Raw genomic sequence first — 17,833 nt, forward strand, 5'->3', positions numbered from 1 at the left:
ACATTACCGAAAACTTTTTAAACGCTTTTACCACATTACCAAATTCCTGATTCATATGGCGGATCCCGTTCATCCCTATAAAAGTTTATGTACAAAAAATTCTATGACGGAGAAACTCACTCCGTTATTTCATACCGAAAGAATCGTCACGTCATCGACGTCCCTCGGCGCGTTCACCGTAGACCGGAACCGACAAGGTCCACCCCTTCACAGCTGCATTTCCTACCGGCAAAGGGCCTCACGTCGAGCCCTGCAGTAAGGCCACAGTGGTTTCGTGATTCACGAACCGACTCGGACACCGGGTCAGAAATACGCGATGACAATACTTACACCTGCAGAGCCCCCCACCGTTCCCGTCATGCATCGGACTCGAAGGAAACGGCACTGCGGGCTGATTGGCCAGGTGAAACATGCGCGTACAAGTCGGTCTAACAATAAACCGAACAATCCAGACCTCGACTGTGTGTTCTTCACTCAAAAACCGGCACCCATGCAATGCGGATTGATTAGTGATAAAGTAGGGAAGTTAATTGACGAAACTTGAGTTACGTCTACCGTGAAGAAAATTTTCTAAATATACTAGATGATGGTGGAAAAGAGAGGGGGTGAAAGTTATAGTGTCTGAGTATAAATCGTGTGTAATGGATGTATAATTCAAATTTTTTTCGTTTCGAAACTGCCAAGCCCTAAGGAATCGTGATAAAGGACCCTGAACAGGTCCTTCGGAATATTTAATTGGATATATTTGTCTCTGGATGTGTGGGTGCAAGATCGAACGCGGTAATTCGTTCTCTGAAAATGGTACGTGAAATTGAAACGTTGAATAATTTATCAATGTTAAAATATCTGATGGAATTCACCTGTTTCATAGATTTGTTATACTCCGAACGCACGTACTCGGTGTCTCAATGTCTGGGGAATATATCGACAAGTGAAATTGCGTATATTGTAGAATCTGATTTGTTTTTACGAGAATTGATAATGTGCAAAAAATGTCTCTTTATTGAATTTTTGCAGCGACATTTATAATGAATTTCTATCCCTCAAATAATGTTTTATTTTGTTGTTCCATATTTATTTAACTCGAACTTTTTCTCTCGAATTACCAACTTTTGACGATAGTTTAAATCATTTGCTTGAAGAAATTTTATCAAAATACAAAAATTTAAAAGCGGTATTGAATACTTCGACATTGTGCATCATAGCATTTAAAATTTCTTTTTACAAAAAATGTATCTTCAGGATTAAACCAAACGGTGTTAACTACACTTGCGTAATGTTCATATTACAATATTCTTTTCTAGTTTGCGGCAATAAGGCTCAAGAATTTAAATCATTCCTCGTGAAGTTGAATAATGGCTTGAATGTTTTTTTTTTTTTATTAAAGATCATCAAGTTTGTACTTTTCGTTCAAACAATTTTATTGTCCCCATGATATCTGGATCTTTGTACTGCGTATCCAAGTTAATTAACGTTTTTCAACTGCTTCAAATGTGGTATTTTGTCGATGGATTGTAAATGTAATTTATGGTTAGAAAATTATAGATCATCTATAAATATGGTGAACAAATATATAGCAAAGACACAGAGTCCATATCAATTGTATAAAATGCGGGAAGAAAGTGGTAGAGTAAAGGACAGCTTGAAGAAAGTCATAGGTATGGGCATAGGTAATAGGTATACATGTCAAACTATTTACATACACTTTCTACAGTGCTTTTTGCTCTTAAAATCCTTGAGATCCAAGCTGATCCTTTCGCTCCATTCTGAAAAGCAAAGCGAAAAAATAATAAAACAAATTAAATAGACGCAATTTTTGTATTAATAAATCAATAAAGCATAATCAGCATTCTGCACATATCACGTGTGTATTGACATATGGCAAAACACCTCAGGCTAACATAACTTAGAAAAAAGAAGCAAATGACCAAATGAAGCTATAAAAAAGAAAATCAGCCAAATGACACACGTACATAATTTTGCAAAGCGTATGGTGAAATGAAGCTGAAAGCGTTGCGAAAACCAAAAATTTATAAGAAAAAACAAACGAGTTGAATTAAATACTTAAAAAACTAACCGCTCAATTTCGATGAAACTTGTCCTAGCAGATGTTGACCCTAAAATTGCATTAATGTGCACGAAGATAACACTGGGTGCAATGAATAAATCTGCACAATACGTCAGTAGAGTTCTCGCCAAAAGTTCGCACAAGTGTTTACCAAGGGTTGTCAACCCTTGAGTCAGTTGCTACGGAGGGTACTTAAGCCGTACGAAAGCGCATTGAATAATGCATAACGCATATGAATAAGAAGTGGATAGGAAGGTACAGTTACGGTGACAACTTGGGACACGTGCCATGTCCAAATAGAGTCAAACGCTGTAAACGCATCCGCGGTGTTGAACTTGCCGCCTGTACGAGGCACCTTAAGTTATCAATGTACAATCAACAGCTATACATAAAAGCTGCACACACAATTCCATATGCCACGTGTCATTGCACCGAATCTACGTTACGTAATTACACACGTACCATAATGATTCATGATGTTGGTACTTTTGTTCTGGCCGTTTTTATTTCAGTTTTACTTTTGCGTTAATTTTTTTTTTTTTTTTTCACGTCAGAACAGTATTACTATCGAATAGAATAAACTGTATTGGTATCGTAACGAAACATCATCGTGGAGGTTATTTTTTATGGTGAGATAATTTTTGGTAACGTTTCATCGAGTAACGGCCAGTGGCTTATGTGCGGGATTTAATTCAATCGGAAATGAGTTCAAACGAGAGAAAATTTCGTTTCGATTTAGAGTGGGCAGTTATTCTGTAATTTTGTTAATTTAGTATTCGTGATTGGATTCAACTTTAATCCGATTTTGGCCCAATTTTTCAGTTCGATACGAATCTTCAAATAAGGTTTCTGCGGAGCTCTATATGGGGTATTCCATGCCATTTCGAGACCAGGTTTTAACATAATTTCTTTCAATATGACCGTTTTATATAAATATTTATGAACATTCGTAATTTTTTACAGTTCCACCTTACTTGGAGTTCTCTAAATCTTTAATTTCCATTCCAATAACTTGAAAATCAGTCTCACGATGGAGCTGAATTCGCAAATTAAGTGCTTTAAGCGTTGTAAGCTTTTGAGAAAAATTCTCAAATCTTTTCGACTGTGTAAAGATCAGGTCCAAATTAAAACAAAGGCGAAAGAGATCTTCAGTACAATGTTTCAGAAATCGGATGAAAATATAGTGAAAAATTTGATAAAAACGCGCAAGGAGAATTTTTATCGCGCTGGCATATAATTTTGTAAAGAGTTTTTTAATAGTTTCGGCAGATGGCTCGAGCAGATCGGATATATAATGAAAGTTTTAAATTGTCTAAATTGTCAATTTCACTCTGCCTGCCCTCTGGGTGCAATTACGTTCACCCATTTCTCTCGAAGTCGTATAAAAGTGAATTACTCGGCTGCAGGGTTGCTATTTAAAATATTTTTCCATATAAAATCCCGTCCCAGGTAAAAATTGAAAACTGTTTCAATTCCGTATGAATTAAGCGACATCGAAATCCGACCGCTCGATAACATGCAAATTGTGGAAAGTGCGAATTTTTCACCTCTTCGTTGAAAGTACTAAAAATAAAAAAATTCTCGTTTATCAAATAGCAGCTGACCATTTACTCCAAATATATTTACGTGTATTATCGCAAAACGGAAATTTTGGATCATCAAAGTTACACCGCGAGTCATATTTCAGTTGATCATACACATAAATAATTCGACGCGATGTCATGTCGTTCAAATCATTATACGCTTGTTAAGTGAATCGGATCCAGCGAAGCATTACTCCCTGGATCTATTATAATAACGTCAAGAAAAATCGCGATGTAGATAAAACGAGAAAAAGCGTAACTATAATCTGGTCGACAAAATATCGTATAAGTTACGCTGATTTCACGATATATATTTATAGTATATATAGTATATATATATACACACATATATTACATTATATAGCTTCAAATGCTGCACCGTCATTGTCACGGTCCGAGTCCTGCAAGGGTTCGACCTACCTCCGTTGATTTCTAATGGACAAATAACACTGATAATACAACGTAAACGTTACTATTATTTTACACACATCCACAAGCGGTTCGCCAGCCTTGTTCTGCTTGGGATATTCCCGCAGCCTTGACATACTACGTGTTTTACCTGGCAAAATATGGTATTATACTTGCGAGTACACACGTATAAGACACATACTCGCTTATATAAATTCGTGAAACGCATGAATTAAAACAATGGGACCCACGCGGAGAGCGGTGCTGAAATTGAGGAAAACGCGAGAGTACAAGTATTTCTTCTTTTTATCGCCGTCAAGCTCGTGCAGAATTTGTTAGCGAAGGCAAAGTTTTGTTTGAAAATTTTTCGTTCACGTTCCGTTTAATTAGCTCTTCAGCCAACTAAATTATACACAGTTTCGTGTATTTTGACACACAATTTAAGCGTATACAAGCGGTGAATAAGCTGTAGGGCAGTCTTGTTTCTCAGTTAATCACTGCAGCTTTTTTATACCCTTGTTCAAATGTATTTGTTCTTCTTTTCACATCTCGAGAATTTTGGCATACAGGTACATATTATATACAATATACATGTATATAGATGTTTGAATAATCTGACGAACTTGAAAGTCTCTCTCCCCCCCCACCCCCCCCCTTTTTTTACTCAACCATATATGTATATCGTTTGGTAGAATTTTACTCGCCCGAGGGTCCAAAACTCTAAAGTTTTTGATTGACGTTAACACGAGCCGTGAAAAATTAACTACGATGAAATTGAATGTAAAGCGATAAAGCAGGAACATATAAATTAGTCCATGCTGGATGTATTTAACAAAATTTAACGATTGCGACGGTCTTGATAAATATTTATACACCGCAGATATCGATCGATAAATATTTGCGTACTTACATTCAAGTACCGTGGTTAAATCGACTAAATTATTATCATAATTATTTTTTTTTATATAGTTCATGCACGAACGATGTTCGTTTGTTCAAAGCAACTGAAATTTTCCAGCTGCACAAATTTTCCTTCAAATAAAACATAAAGAAAAATCAGACATTAGGTGCTACATGATCGAAGATTTTTTGATTGTTGTTTGAAAGGATTTGGCGAAGCATTAATTTCGATCGATTTTGATGGGATATGCAAAGAAAGAAAAGAAAGAAGAAAACAAAAAGAAAGGAGCAATAAAACGAACAACCAATAATTCTGGTCGGATATAGCGGATCTACGTGCAGACAATACTTGCAATTAAGAGTCGGAGTGGAGATGTCCGGTATACGCCGACTTCCGTTGTACGGAATATATTTTACGACCATCCAGGGAGCCAGGAATTAAGCCCTTACACATAGACGTCGTGTAACAAGTGCAGGATCCGCGGTTGTTTGACTTGAAAGAGAAATCAACTTGCTGGACAAATTGGATTTGTATTGATCTGACAGATCTACGTGGCGCAGTTGCTGCGTAGTCTGTATGAATTTGATTGAAAATCTAAATCCATGGAATATTTCAGTTCGGGATAATTTACGAGTATATAATTGTCTTTATTTTGAAAATTGTATTTTGTTACAAAAATGTGGATTCTCACGGTAACAAGATACGACGAAAGTTGATAAAAATTAAAAATCCACATAATTCACCGTTAGGTGTTTATACCGTTGCAAATAATATTTGCAAATGTAAAATTACGAACTAGTTCGAAATTTTTTCTCTCAATACTAACACGGTTGTGAATATAATTCTAAAAGAAATTTGAAAACTTGAACAGAAATTTTACTAACAAGTGTTTGTTTGATCCAAGTTTATAGCCTTCTTTGACGTACTTACGGAGTTGAATGAACATTTAATTATATTCATTCATCCATTCATTCATTCATTCATTCATTCTCAGAGACTCACTCTTCGTCTTAAAATACACTATCGCAAATCGTGTCATCGCGTTACAAAATCGAAACGTTGAATTTGCGTCACTTTCGTAATATCAATTATCATTTGCGAATTAAGATTTGATAGTCCGAGCGAGCAGAAACCCAACAGCCGTTCGAATTCTCACGGTTTTAAGCTTACGATTTTTTTCATTAACTTACATTCTCTGTAAAAGTGTGTAATAAAAAATTCAAACCACTCATTATACTTCCAAAAACCCAAATATATAGTTACGCATGTTTGACACGAGCCATGTATGTATAATTTCCCTAAAAAATTTCCTCTCATTCTAACAAAAATTCCCCAATACCTGACACTTCCACACATTATCCTTAGAAAATATTATACTCGCGCTCAAGATTCGCGAGTTAAATTTCCACTTTCTACACGACATCATCATGCCTCAAGTCCTCCTTCCCTTTCAATTTCCTCCCGAAGACTATATCCGAACGTGATAAGATCCGACAATACCTACATAACAAAAGGACGAATTTATTTCCGACGAAATCCTATCCAGTGAATACACAACTGATGTATAAAGAAAAAAAAGATGCTGATTCAGTTCCGCAAAGTGAATGAAAGTCGACTTCGTTGAAGGCGACTCGTTAACGAGATCGTATTATTAACAAGCATCATCCATAGATGATGATAAGTTACCCACACAAACGTCTCGGCTTGCAGAATAGACTTGGCAGAGCGACGTTGACACGATGACGTCACGAAGTCAAGGTACACGCTCCTCCTCCAGCAGCTTGAGGTGGTTGCAGACTAGAGTTAGTAGGGGCCGAGGTGGGACTCGGTGAACTGCTGGGAACAGGTGTACTCGCGGTGTCGCTGCATGTATGTCCCTTTAATCTCTTCTCGGAGAGACGAGTGTCAAGTGTACTTCCATTTACACCCGAGCTTAACTTGAGCCCGGGCTTATTCGACTCGAGGAGTAAAGGTGCAGGGAAGTGAACGCAGCTTTAAAACGACTCAAAGTGCTCTTCGTGCGGACGGCTTGCTCTAATTGAACCCGTGAGTGTTTCAGAGTTTATCAAATGCAATTATTGTTTCCGTTGTTGGTGCAGTCGACTGTCTGTACGACGCGCTAGTCGGCACTGACATTCTTTTTTATGGCGTGTAACAAGTGTGCTTAGAGGTTTCCATGTGTGGCCAAAGTTGAGCTTGCCGAAAGTTTTACGTTGACGAGCGCGTCCCGTGAGACAAGAAAAGTTGGTTGACAGTTTCACTGACAATTTGGCACGTCGTATAAATTGTTCTATTCTGCGCGATTGAGGGTACAGAGATAAGTGAAAACGTGAGTGGTTTTTAGCAGGGCTTCCAGCGACTGAAGTACCAAGAAATAGTTGCTAAGATCGTGGCATTTTAGACCAAGCGAGAGTCCATTTTTTAATGATCAATTAATATTCCGGTCACAAAACAGTAGTATAGGTCGGTTCCATCTCAAATCGCCCAGCAAGGTCGGGAGGATAATTAGACGACTTGTAAAGAATGTAATACAACGATAATTTGGCAAATCAGAGGAGACCCGTGTTTGGTGATTTAGCTTTAAAAAAAACTCTCGGCTATTATCATTTTTTGTCTAAAACTAATTTTTACAGATTCTATGAATCTCCTTTTTTTTTTAAAGTGCACTAACTTTTGAACGAATAAACGGATCATAATAAGTTTGTTTTGTTAAAATGTATTTTTTTCTTCGATCAAAAGATCTCGAGTTAAGGAAAATCGACCGCAAATTTCCGTAGTTATTCAACGTAATGTAAAATATTCGGAAAAAATTCAACCACGATTTTCGGGAATTACATATATTTTTGCAATTCAATATATTCAGGTAACTTATATTTTCTGCTATAAACAATTTTCTTTATATCGCTACATTGTTTCTTTCTCTGTAATAAGTATATTACGAAGAATTAATTTTGTATAAAAAGCATGAAATATCCAGAGAAAATAAAGACTGTATCAGCATCAAAACAGTTAAAAATTACAACAATAAACACGAATACCTCATACACAATTAAACAAGAGTTTAGACATACTTTCGTTTGAATCATCTCATAAAATTGATAATTCATACAAATCGTTGCTCCTTTAACCTACACGTGTTTTGTTCTTGCAGTGAAAGTACGGTTGGTTTATATTTCCTTGTTTCCAGTCGAGCATCTTTTGTATTCCTTTAATTGTTTCAACATTTTCCATTCTTCTGTTTCACTCTTGCAAAGTTTATTTAAAGCAGAATAACAGGATATAGACCTTCTCAAATTTTCCGGAGAATCATATGTATTTTTTACAAGTTTTTCTGAATTATTCGACATCCAGACGTTTTGGGGGACACGGTGCTGATCCCAAGACCAAAATATTTATTTTCTTCTTATCAGAGATATGTAAATAGAGGCAATTTGTTAAAAGTAGAAGCAAATTAGTGTCATTAGTTGCACATTGGACGCTATTTCACTTTAAAAATGTTCGTATGTTCATAAATACGTTGATCATATGTACCCGTTTGAGAAATTGATAGAATTCAAAAGGCGGCGAGGATTTTTCGTCAATAAATAATTTCGCGAGGTATGCCTAACGCGTAAATATTGCAGTTTGTAATATATAATGAGACAGGTGATTCGATCAACGCTAGTCGACCCGGTTCAAGGCTGCATCATGATTCCCTCATCGGTAGTCCCTGTCGTGCCAGGTTTTTTTTATAATCCGTGCAACCGCATCATCATCGCGTATACAAATCTCTGATGATTATGAACTTTTAGCTCCCTCCGATGTGATTGCGTAAATGAATAACATCGCAAATCAGAGGAATATACTCGTAAATTTGAGGGACAGGCTGGCTTCGCATAACTTCGTGAAGTTAATTCCATCTAATAATATAAAAGCGCGAGATGCGTTGACGGTTGGAATTAATTCGCGAAGTATAATCACTGGACGAAATTCCCTCGAGGTTTGAGAAACTTGGGCGATATTGAGGATGAAATCATTAAGGAGAGAAATAATTTCAGTTGTTTCTCAGCCACCTATCAGCTCGAATATATGCGTTTTGACTTTCGCCGGATGTAAATCATCCGCTGTTATAAGGTATTCCGGAGCACGGAACTCCTCGAGTAGTTCACTCTCGACCACTTCCGGTTACTGTGAACTCGGTGCGGCGAGCGGCATATGCACAATTTTTCTCTACCTTCCTCAGGCCCTTTTCCCACAAGGGTAATTGACGGAGGTGTACCTACAAAACGTGCAGCACGACACGCGTATAATTTGTCTAGATTCACACAAATCTTTGCTCTGCAGCATTGGTACTTTGGTACATTGAATGCTATTTTTCACCTATTCGCAGAGCGAATTGCAGTGGATAATTTTTACCGCTCTTTATACATCGATATATTTTGACGATAATTTTTAAAGATTTGCAACATGTTACATGCAGCATTGCATGGAGATGATAATCTTGACAATTTTTACTCCAGTTATTTTTATCTATTTTTACTAACGTCTGGGTTATTTGTTGACTCGACCAGTCGGCGTAGAAACTTGATGGTGATTATTTGCAGACAGTTAGCTAATCAGCGGCTGAAGGATTTCTCGGAACGTTCACAGTTGTTTGATGTTCACGATTAGGTGGGTGTGGATTTTACTCCTCTGATAAACACGCGTGTCCGAAACTGTTGGTAATTTACGATCTCTCCGAATTTCGCAAATTGTCCCCAATTTTTCCCCGCCACTTAGTTTTCAAATTTGCAAAAAAATTAACGATTTTTTTTCGTGTTTATTTTTCGAACAATAATTTCGAAAAATTTTCGGTATAAATTCTGTCGTGTAAAAGTGATTCGTAAAGTTTTTCCCTCCCGCACGAAGAAAGAAGATCGTACAACGGAATTTAAATGTTTCCCGAAGTAACTCGACGATAGGTGTATAAAATTGGGTGAAACGTAGGTATTACAGAAGCTGAATCCCAATTTTACGATTATACGATAATTTAATATTTAGATTAGCTTTAACCAAAATTAAAGTTTTTTGCGAATACCGAGTAACAGTAATACATCCGCAGAAATATTCTCTCCATCATCCTTTCGAGTTGATAATGCTGATGAAAGAATATGAAAATTAGGCAACAAGAAAAGTAGAAATATTACCGCGAGTTAAGATCGTTATAACATCAGCATCACCTAAAATTTGCGTTACAGCATATATGAGGCAAAGTTATACGCGCCGAGAGTTTTTTCAGCTCGCAATATTCCCGGCTTCTTATCACCTCGTTGAATCTTCTTCTCCTTACCGAGATTTCAGGCATGACAGCAGTCGCAGTTATAGTCAGTCAGAGCAACCGAGCGGCAACAGAACAGCCCAGAGCTTCGAAGCGTCAGGCAGATAATTTATATGTATATACGTATTATGTACATATGTACAAAGTTGCGCAATTCGTTTCCCTGTTCTTCCTTGCAGGCAGACACCCGTTCGTACGTCTGTATACTTGTATAATGTAATAATGGTTATACGATTGTACAGCGTTAAGAAAAAGAATAAGAACAAGAGAAAAAAAAAACACTCTTGTAAAACAATGCAAAGATGCCACGCTTTTTACCTCCCGTCAATCGGTAAAAAAAAAAGAAGAAGAAAAACTGTGCAATTTTGCTAGGGACGCTGTAAACAAGCCGATCTCATCGCTAACGAATAATGCTACTCATATTGCAGGTGCATAGTTGATGGGTACGTCTGTATGATGCACGGTTTACGTAAACGTAACAACTCGATGAATTTCATTCAGGAAGTTTGCCTATTAGAGATAACGAGCAATGTATTATTCATCAAAGGGTACAAGTGGATGTGATCGCGAAACGTGATTCGAAGATTCAAGATATCATATACGATTTTAATAATATCCTGATCAGACTGTATAAACCGAGTTTCGCTTTTCTTGATCGATAAATACTAGTTGCAATTTTTTTTTGTTTCAGAATAAATAATCAAAAATCGTTAGATGAGATAAGCGATAACGAGAATTGTGGAGACGTGGAAAAAAGTATATGCAAATATTTGGAAATATATTAAGCAATTTTTATTACAAAAAATAATCTATCTTTTATACCGTAGTTTCAAAAAGAAACTGATTAAAAATTACAGCGTGACTTGGATCTATATTTAGAATCGTCAATAGTCAGTAACACAAAATGTAGATATATTCGGAGGCTGCCTTCACTTACGCAACGGTGATACAATAAAAGCGTGAATAACAACGTCTGCTGAGATAAATCGAAACATAGGTATATATGCCTACAAGTTATATATATACACCAAGTTTTTGTGTCCTGTACCTAGACGTACATGCAGCTGATCATGTCCGAGTCGATGTTTCTTTTCCGTATTTCTCATTGCCTTTTCTCACTCTTGCTTTTTCCTACTTTTTGTTCGTCAAGATCAACTTTATGACCGTAACAACAGATATTCGTTTGGCCTTCATGGTCGCGAAGTCGCGGTTGCTGAACGCGGGTCAGATGACTATACGAGTAGAATAAATAATCTCGCAACCTGACTATTAAACGCGTCAAATATGTATGAAAACAGTTTAGTTATCGCATCGGTATAAGAACTCAGAGGTGAGAAGGATCTCTGGGTCACGTGAACGCGAGTTTAAAACGCAAAGAGAACGTAATTCGCGACGGCATGGGAGGTAAGCAAGCTTCTTAATGTTAGTCTGTTCGTCTGTCCTTGGTTCTACATAACTTAACGACCATTCAAAGCGAACTTTTTCATGCTCAGGAATCATCCTTCTGTTTTCCCGAATTTCCATTTTCTCTTTTCATCCAAGGTGGTTGCACACGTCGCCGATTCATGCGAGAGTCTTTTTTTCAAAGTATCAAACGCGAAATTTTCCGCAAACATCTCGACGTGATCAAAGACGTCATGGTCTATAAGAGTCGAGTCAGCAAACGCGAATATGAAGGAAGTAGCGTTCGACAGTAATTTTTCATTTTTTTTTTTATCGTCCCCTTTGAATTGCTTCATCATCCGAATTTACTCAGGTGCAGTTTGTCGATATTTCTATAGCTTATCGTTAGCTAGTTCTACGATAGATATGCGCATCAGTAGACAACGTTAAAGATCGAATCCAGGGCAGCTGGTGCTGCGCATACAGAATATGTACATTTCTTATTTCACTTTATTTTTCCCAAGTTTCTCCCCAGAACGTTCGAGTTATAATATGCACGGGTATGCAGTGTGTACCTACATCGGTAAAAAGCGAAACGGGTACGCCAACTACCTTCATCCATTTATAAAAAGTGCGTATGAATGCACCCCGATCGATGCGAGGGCGAGGAAAAAAGTCACGCCTAGAAGCTTTAGAATATTTCATGCAAAAACATCAATTTTATATGTATATATATACATATATATATATATGTGTGTGGTAGCGATACTAACATCGTGGGTACTCATCCCTTCAGCCCTGAGTTCAGAACGCACAAGAATTGGGTGGCGCAGGATCCGATGCGAATCGTACGCGGACCGACTCACTTCTGATCTATTCGACTGATAACAGCTCGGTTTTATTACCATAAAACCACTAGCGCCATCTGTCAGCCGGTAATGGTTTTGCGAATCAATCAAGTGTATGTCCGTATATTCGTAATGAGGGTATGTGACAGTGCTTGAGGCTTCTTGTCTCACGTATGCATTACAGAACGAAATGCCTGGTATTTTACATTATATATTTTAAAAATTTAAAAAAAAGAAAGAAAGAAAGATAGAAAAAAACGATCCTACCGTTAGGTTACCTACGCATTCTGACATATTGCGTTGGAGGAAGAAGATGAAAAAAAAACAACTAAAAACAAAAAAATAAAAAAAAAAAACGTTTGATAGCCAACGAGGTGCGCTATACTTCATCTATGAACCGAAGTATCGTTTATGAACGCACCCTTTACTTACGCTTATATGTTCCTTTTTGCAGTTTCATGTCTACTTCAGAGTCGCGTCAAGGTGTACCGCGTTTAGTACAGACCCTTCGAACATTACGACGTAGGTACTTACACCCACCGAGGAAACACCGCGTTATCACCGGTTCAAACTGACATCGTTTCAATTTTTATGACAAGCTTGTAACATCTTTGCGCAGGTATGCTTACCGCGTATTGTATAGACGTTTTGAAGTACGGATCTCCCGTTTTATGGCCATAATGGTCTAGGCAAGAAAGGCTCTTATAGTGTCAGTTTTGCTATTTTTACCTGCTTTCTATTTCGCCTTTCAAATCGCTGCAGTTTCTTTCTCGTCACCCGCAAACAGGTACTTACGCAACGTACTGCAGGGGTTGAAAAATATTAGTTTCCCTTAAAGTTAATGTTGCGGGAGACTTTTGGGAGCATGGGAGACGCACCCATCTACGTATATATAGATAGACGGTCGGCTACGGAGTGTATTATTATTTAGGGTAATGGTTATAGTATCACAAGCATAGAAACAAACACAGCGACAGACTAACCACTCAATAACTATAATGAATTACTATCATTATCGTGATTATTATTATTCTGTTTTTCAAGTGATTATTATTTTCTATTCCCTGCTGCGCTAATTGATATCCTTTGTCAAATTTTAATAGTCTAAAGTTTGTCCGATCAGCTGTGAAGATCTAATTTATTCTTGTCTTACATTAGTAAATCAGCTACTAATTTCAGTAAAACAGAGTTCCGCAGTTCTGTATTCGTTTATATAAATTTTCAATCTCTTACCGCTGTCTTAGATAGCAAGTGAATCAGCAGCCACATCAAAGACCAATGTCAGGTATAATTTCTCTCAAGTTTTTGTTTTCCTTTACCGATTATACTTATGTACGTATTGATTATTATCAAGAATTTTTCTATGCATATCGTGGTTTGAGACTGAAAGCTAATACCAAAGCAGGTGATTTATAAGCTCTCAGCTATTTCCGGATTGGGGCATAAAACACAGCTCGTTGAAAGTGGAAGCGATCGGATACGGGATCTGCGTGACCATTTGCGGCTACGGTGGTCGGCCGCCACAGCCTTGAGGTCATTATGGTGTACCGTAACCGCGAGAACTTTCGCTGACAATGAAGTTGAAGTTTAAATTCGCATTGGCGAGCAGGAAAAAAGAAACTACGAAGCAAAACCTACGGTACGAAATAGATACTTCATCATAGGCGTCTACACCATAAAGGGCAAACTCAGCAACGTCGCTCAATGCTTGATATAATTACACGGTATATGCTTCTTGAAGCCAGACCCAGGTTAAATGCATTTCACTATTTACCCTTACGTCTAGGTATCCAGCGAGAAATTACTGTTACTATTATTATTATAAAGGAATTCGCGTAGGTTAGCAAAATCTTGTTAAACTGAACCAACCCTGGAAACGTACAGGGTTCAAGTGGAAATTCGCGACTCAGGGAAATGTATCTGTGCACTCACGGCTAATCGTTTTACTTACTTGAATCCGTCCCTACGGACTGCACTTTAATTCTGCAGGAACGCAAAGCAGTTACTCTGGCTTGTGAAAATTGCTTTGGATAGTACAAACCCGGCGAGAATTACGCAATAGGTTAATAGTCTTGAGGAAATAGGGAAAAACTAATTTTACAGGAAAGAAACGCTCAGCGATCCATCACGCGAAAATTCAATCATCCAAGTCATCTTTTTCATGTTTCATTATTTTCTTAAATATGTATTTATTCTTTCTGCAAATTATTCTTCAGTTGTGAAAAGTTTTTCAACCGTGTCAAACGGAAGTGTGATCTGAACAATTTTAAACTGAATAAGAATCAGATGACTTTGATAAATGGAGAAAGAATACAAGTTTTACAGTAACGTCGTAATTATACGTTGAAGAAAAATAGTCATTCGTAATAACCAAGGATCGATCAGCTGTTTTGAGTTACTCTATAGTCTGATCCATCGCCAAATAATCCGACTTTTTAAAGGAAGAGATGAAATGTTAGCAAAACCCACAAAGTATTATTGGTAGCAAGATGCAGTCGAACAAAATCACCGCAGGGTGTTCCCCCTCATATTAGACTGTAACAAAGTTAGTCAGCAGCTAATTAATATAATTACCAATTACATGCTCGCAGTGCGCCTAGAGAGGGAGGCAACAACCGCCATGACCATCCAGGAGGGTCTTCTTCGTCATCGCTACGAGAACAGCAACAGCAGCAGAAGTTATTAAAGCGAACAAAAAGTTTGGCCGTAATATCCGAGGAGAACAGAGCAAATACCCGACCGAGTAATTACTACAGACTTGGCGAGCCTGCATTGTCGGAGGCATTCAGGAGGCAGCAGCTCATACCAAGAGCTAAGCTCATCAATCGGCATTCCCTGAAGGATAGGTGAGTGAGGAGTCGATTCTGATCAAAGACGTTAACCAAGCGGATGTATAAATTCTTGGATAAAATGTCACGGCTGCTCAGCTAAGTCATTCGTTGCTTCGTTCATCATTCATTATTATTCACAGACTATTGCAGGATAGTGGGAATCGATATTAACTTTGTTGGAAATTCGGTGCATAAAAAGTCTCAACCTTCGTTTGCAGTGCAGACGAATTTCAGTGAAATTAGTTACTGTCAATCATCTCTATATCTACTCACAATCGATAATGTACAACAAACTATGGAAATATAATTTGGGGCTTGGTTGGGTAACTTTTATGAGATTTTCCGTGTCTCTTGGCGGATCTTCGAGTATATATTTCTATTCACTTGCTTTTGTGGTTGAATGAATTTTGCGGGAATAAAGATGCGAATTGAATTATCTCGGAGTGGTAATTAGGGCAAACCTGACTCTGGTCGTTAGGCGGTCAGATTCGAATTTTGAAGGTACAGATAATTGAATGTACTCTGTAACGTGATATGGGACATATAGGTTACGGCGCAACATGTACTTTTGAACGATTATCGCACTATGCGAAAGTGTTTTGAAACAACGTTGAACTGACTTGAGAGCAAAGCTTAATAAAGTTAGAACGCGTCAACGGGTTTAGTTCAGTTGGCACGAAATTAGAAGTCACGTGAATAAAATACGAGAGAGCGCCGCTGTATCTACAGTTGAGGTCTGTAAACTAGGAGAAACTTTTGATGAAAATAGCAGCTTTTGGGATTAATTACTTCGGTATAGCTGCCTCTGGTAGGCAAAACAGTCTGAGAGATTTCGAATTACTTCTCTTGCATGTTTACCAAGCTCTTGCTGTCAAGGCTTGATATCCGGTTGCATTTTTCCGTTTTCTGTATTCTGTAAACAGGCATTTCGGCTGATACAAGCAGCATTAATTCGTTAGACTGTTCAGAAGGCTGAAGAACACATCCAAAGAAAATATAGGCAGAGAAATAAAATCGCGTCGAGTTTTCATAGAAATGTCAGGATTTCTCTCCTCGTAACTTGGTAAGAGACGAATGAATCTAATTGACCTTTCGTGCCCCTTTACTCACACAGATACAACGTTGAGGTTTTCTCGAACCACAGCGAAACAGTACGATCGTTAAAGTTTGATAAGCTTTGGGAAACTACATGAGATACGAAACTCAGGGCGAAACTTATTCTTAAGGATCCATTCGCGTGCCTGATTAAACATTATATATGTAAAACGTCCCCATCATACTCACATCAGGCGGAAGTTCCACAGTCGGAGAACAAGGGTGAAACCCTTACTGAACTTCAGAGGGTGATAAAGAAGTAGATTTTTTTTTTTTCAAACCCGGATGTCATTTTTAATTCTAATGAAATCAATTACTCGCATTAAATTTCATCATGTATATCCACACCAGGCATGACTAAAGACGACACGTTATTTCCATTTGCTTTATTAAATTCACTAATTCGGAGAAAGGTGCGTTTAGCAAGAAACAGGGAAGAGTATCGATTCACGTCTTTTACCAGTATTACCCAACACCTTTTACGCTTTTCAATAATATAACGGTTTTAAAGCCACGAGCTTCCGGTGAAAAATGAGGGTATCCACGAAGCGAGGCAGTAAGTTCGGTTGAAATTTTTCTCCAAGGAACCTTTTTCTGACAGTAAGTTTTGACCGCTCTTAAATTTCGACTCCTTGTTTTTCCTATGCCTTTCCCGATTAGCTTTCTGCTAAATTTGTTTCGCCTGGTGTATCAAACTTCAACAGTTGTAATAATGGTACAAAGTTTCTGGAAAGTAAAGTTCAGTCGCTCAGTTTCTCCACATTGAAGTCACTGCAGACTCGGTGAAATATTGAAACGGACGTTCCGTTCAATGAAAAATAACGAAATTATTGCCAACTTTTCTTCATGATCTACTTTTGTCTCAGAGCAACACAGCAATATATTTTAATTTAGTACGAAGAGTCTTGTGTTACCCGTTCCCCAATTATGATTGAAGAAAATTGATTCCCAAGACTGACCCGTTAATCTTTCAAGACCTCTCAGGCGATAAATTCACCTCGATATCAAAATTTCAAGAGGGCATTAAGAATTCCGAAGGGGTACAGGGAACCAGCTGCTACTTCATTAACCGCAAGTTTATACCTGTTAACTTTCTGTTACAGACTTTCAAAGAGCCAGCAACACCTCAACGAATCATTCGAGGTCTCGAATCCAAGAGTGTACCGATCACGTTTGCCTTCCGACACATATTCGGTGTCCGATCCTCACGTCTCTCTGCCAAACTTCATACCCCAGAATTCGCGACAGAATCATAACCCAGATCGACTCAACATTCTCGAGTGGCCCGAAGCACCGAAACGTTACCAAAGCATCCAGAACTTGGACAACGTTACAGGACTTGTCGATGTCGTCGAAGAAAATTGGTCAACGGAGGGAAACAGAAGTATAGACTGCATTTACACTCAGGTCAGTTTATTGG

General features: G+C 37.9%; 2 protein-coding genes across 5 annotated transcripts in view; one reads left to right on the top strand and one right to left on the bottom strand.

Annotated features, from left to right (window-relative positions):
• The window catches only part of LOC124416355 (calcium uniporter protein, mitochondrial), a 95,375-nt gene that overhangs the window by 14,249 nt on the left and 63,293 nt on the right, over positions 1-17,833 (bottom strand). For 2 of the 3 annotated variants that reach the window (XM_046897322.1, XM_046897321.1), the window contains one exon: positions 1,704-1,766. The exons of the other annotated variant lie outside the window; for it this stretch is intronic. In XM_046897322.1, the coding sequence (XP_046753278.1) occupies positions 1,704-1,766 (63 nt within the window). The remainder of the gene's footprint in view (positions 1-1,703; positions 1,767-17,833) is intronic. 3 annotated transcript variants of the gene reach the window in all.
• The window catches only part of LOC124416353 (protein javelin), a 29,168-nt gene that overhangs the window by 7,950 nt on the left and 3,385 nt on the right, over positions 1-17,833 (top strand). For both annotated transcript variants that reach the window (XM_046897317.1, XM_046897318.1), the window contains exons 2-3: positions 15,079-15,333; positions 17,517-17,820. In XM_046897317.1, the coding sequence (XP_046753273.1) occupies positions 15,079-15,333; positions 17,517-17,820 (559 nt within the window). The remainder of the gene's footprint in view (positions 1-15,078; positions 15,334-17,516; positions 17,821-17,833) is intronic.

The sequence above is a fragment of the Diprion similis genome, chromosome 2, assembly GCF_021155765.1.
Source record: "Diprion similis isolate iyDipSimi1 chromosome 2, iyDipSimi1.1, whole genome shotgun sequence".
NCBI classification, from domain to species: Eukaryota; Metazoa; Arthropoda; class Insecta; order Hymenoptera; family Diprionidae; genus Diprion; species Diprion similis.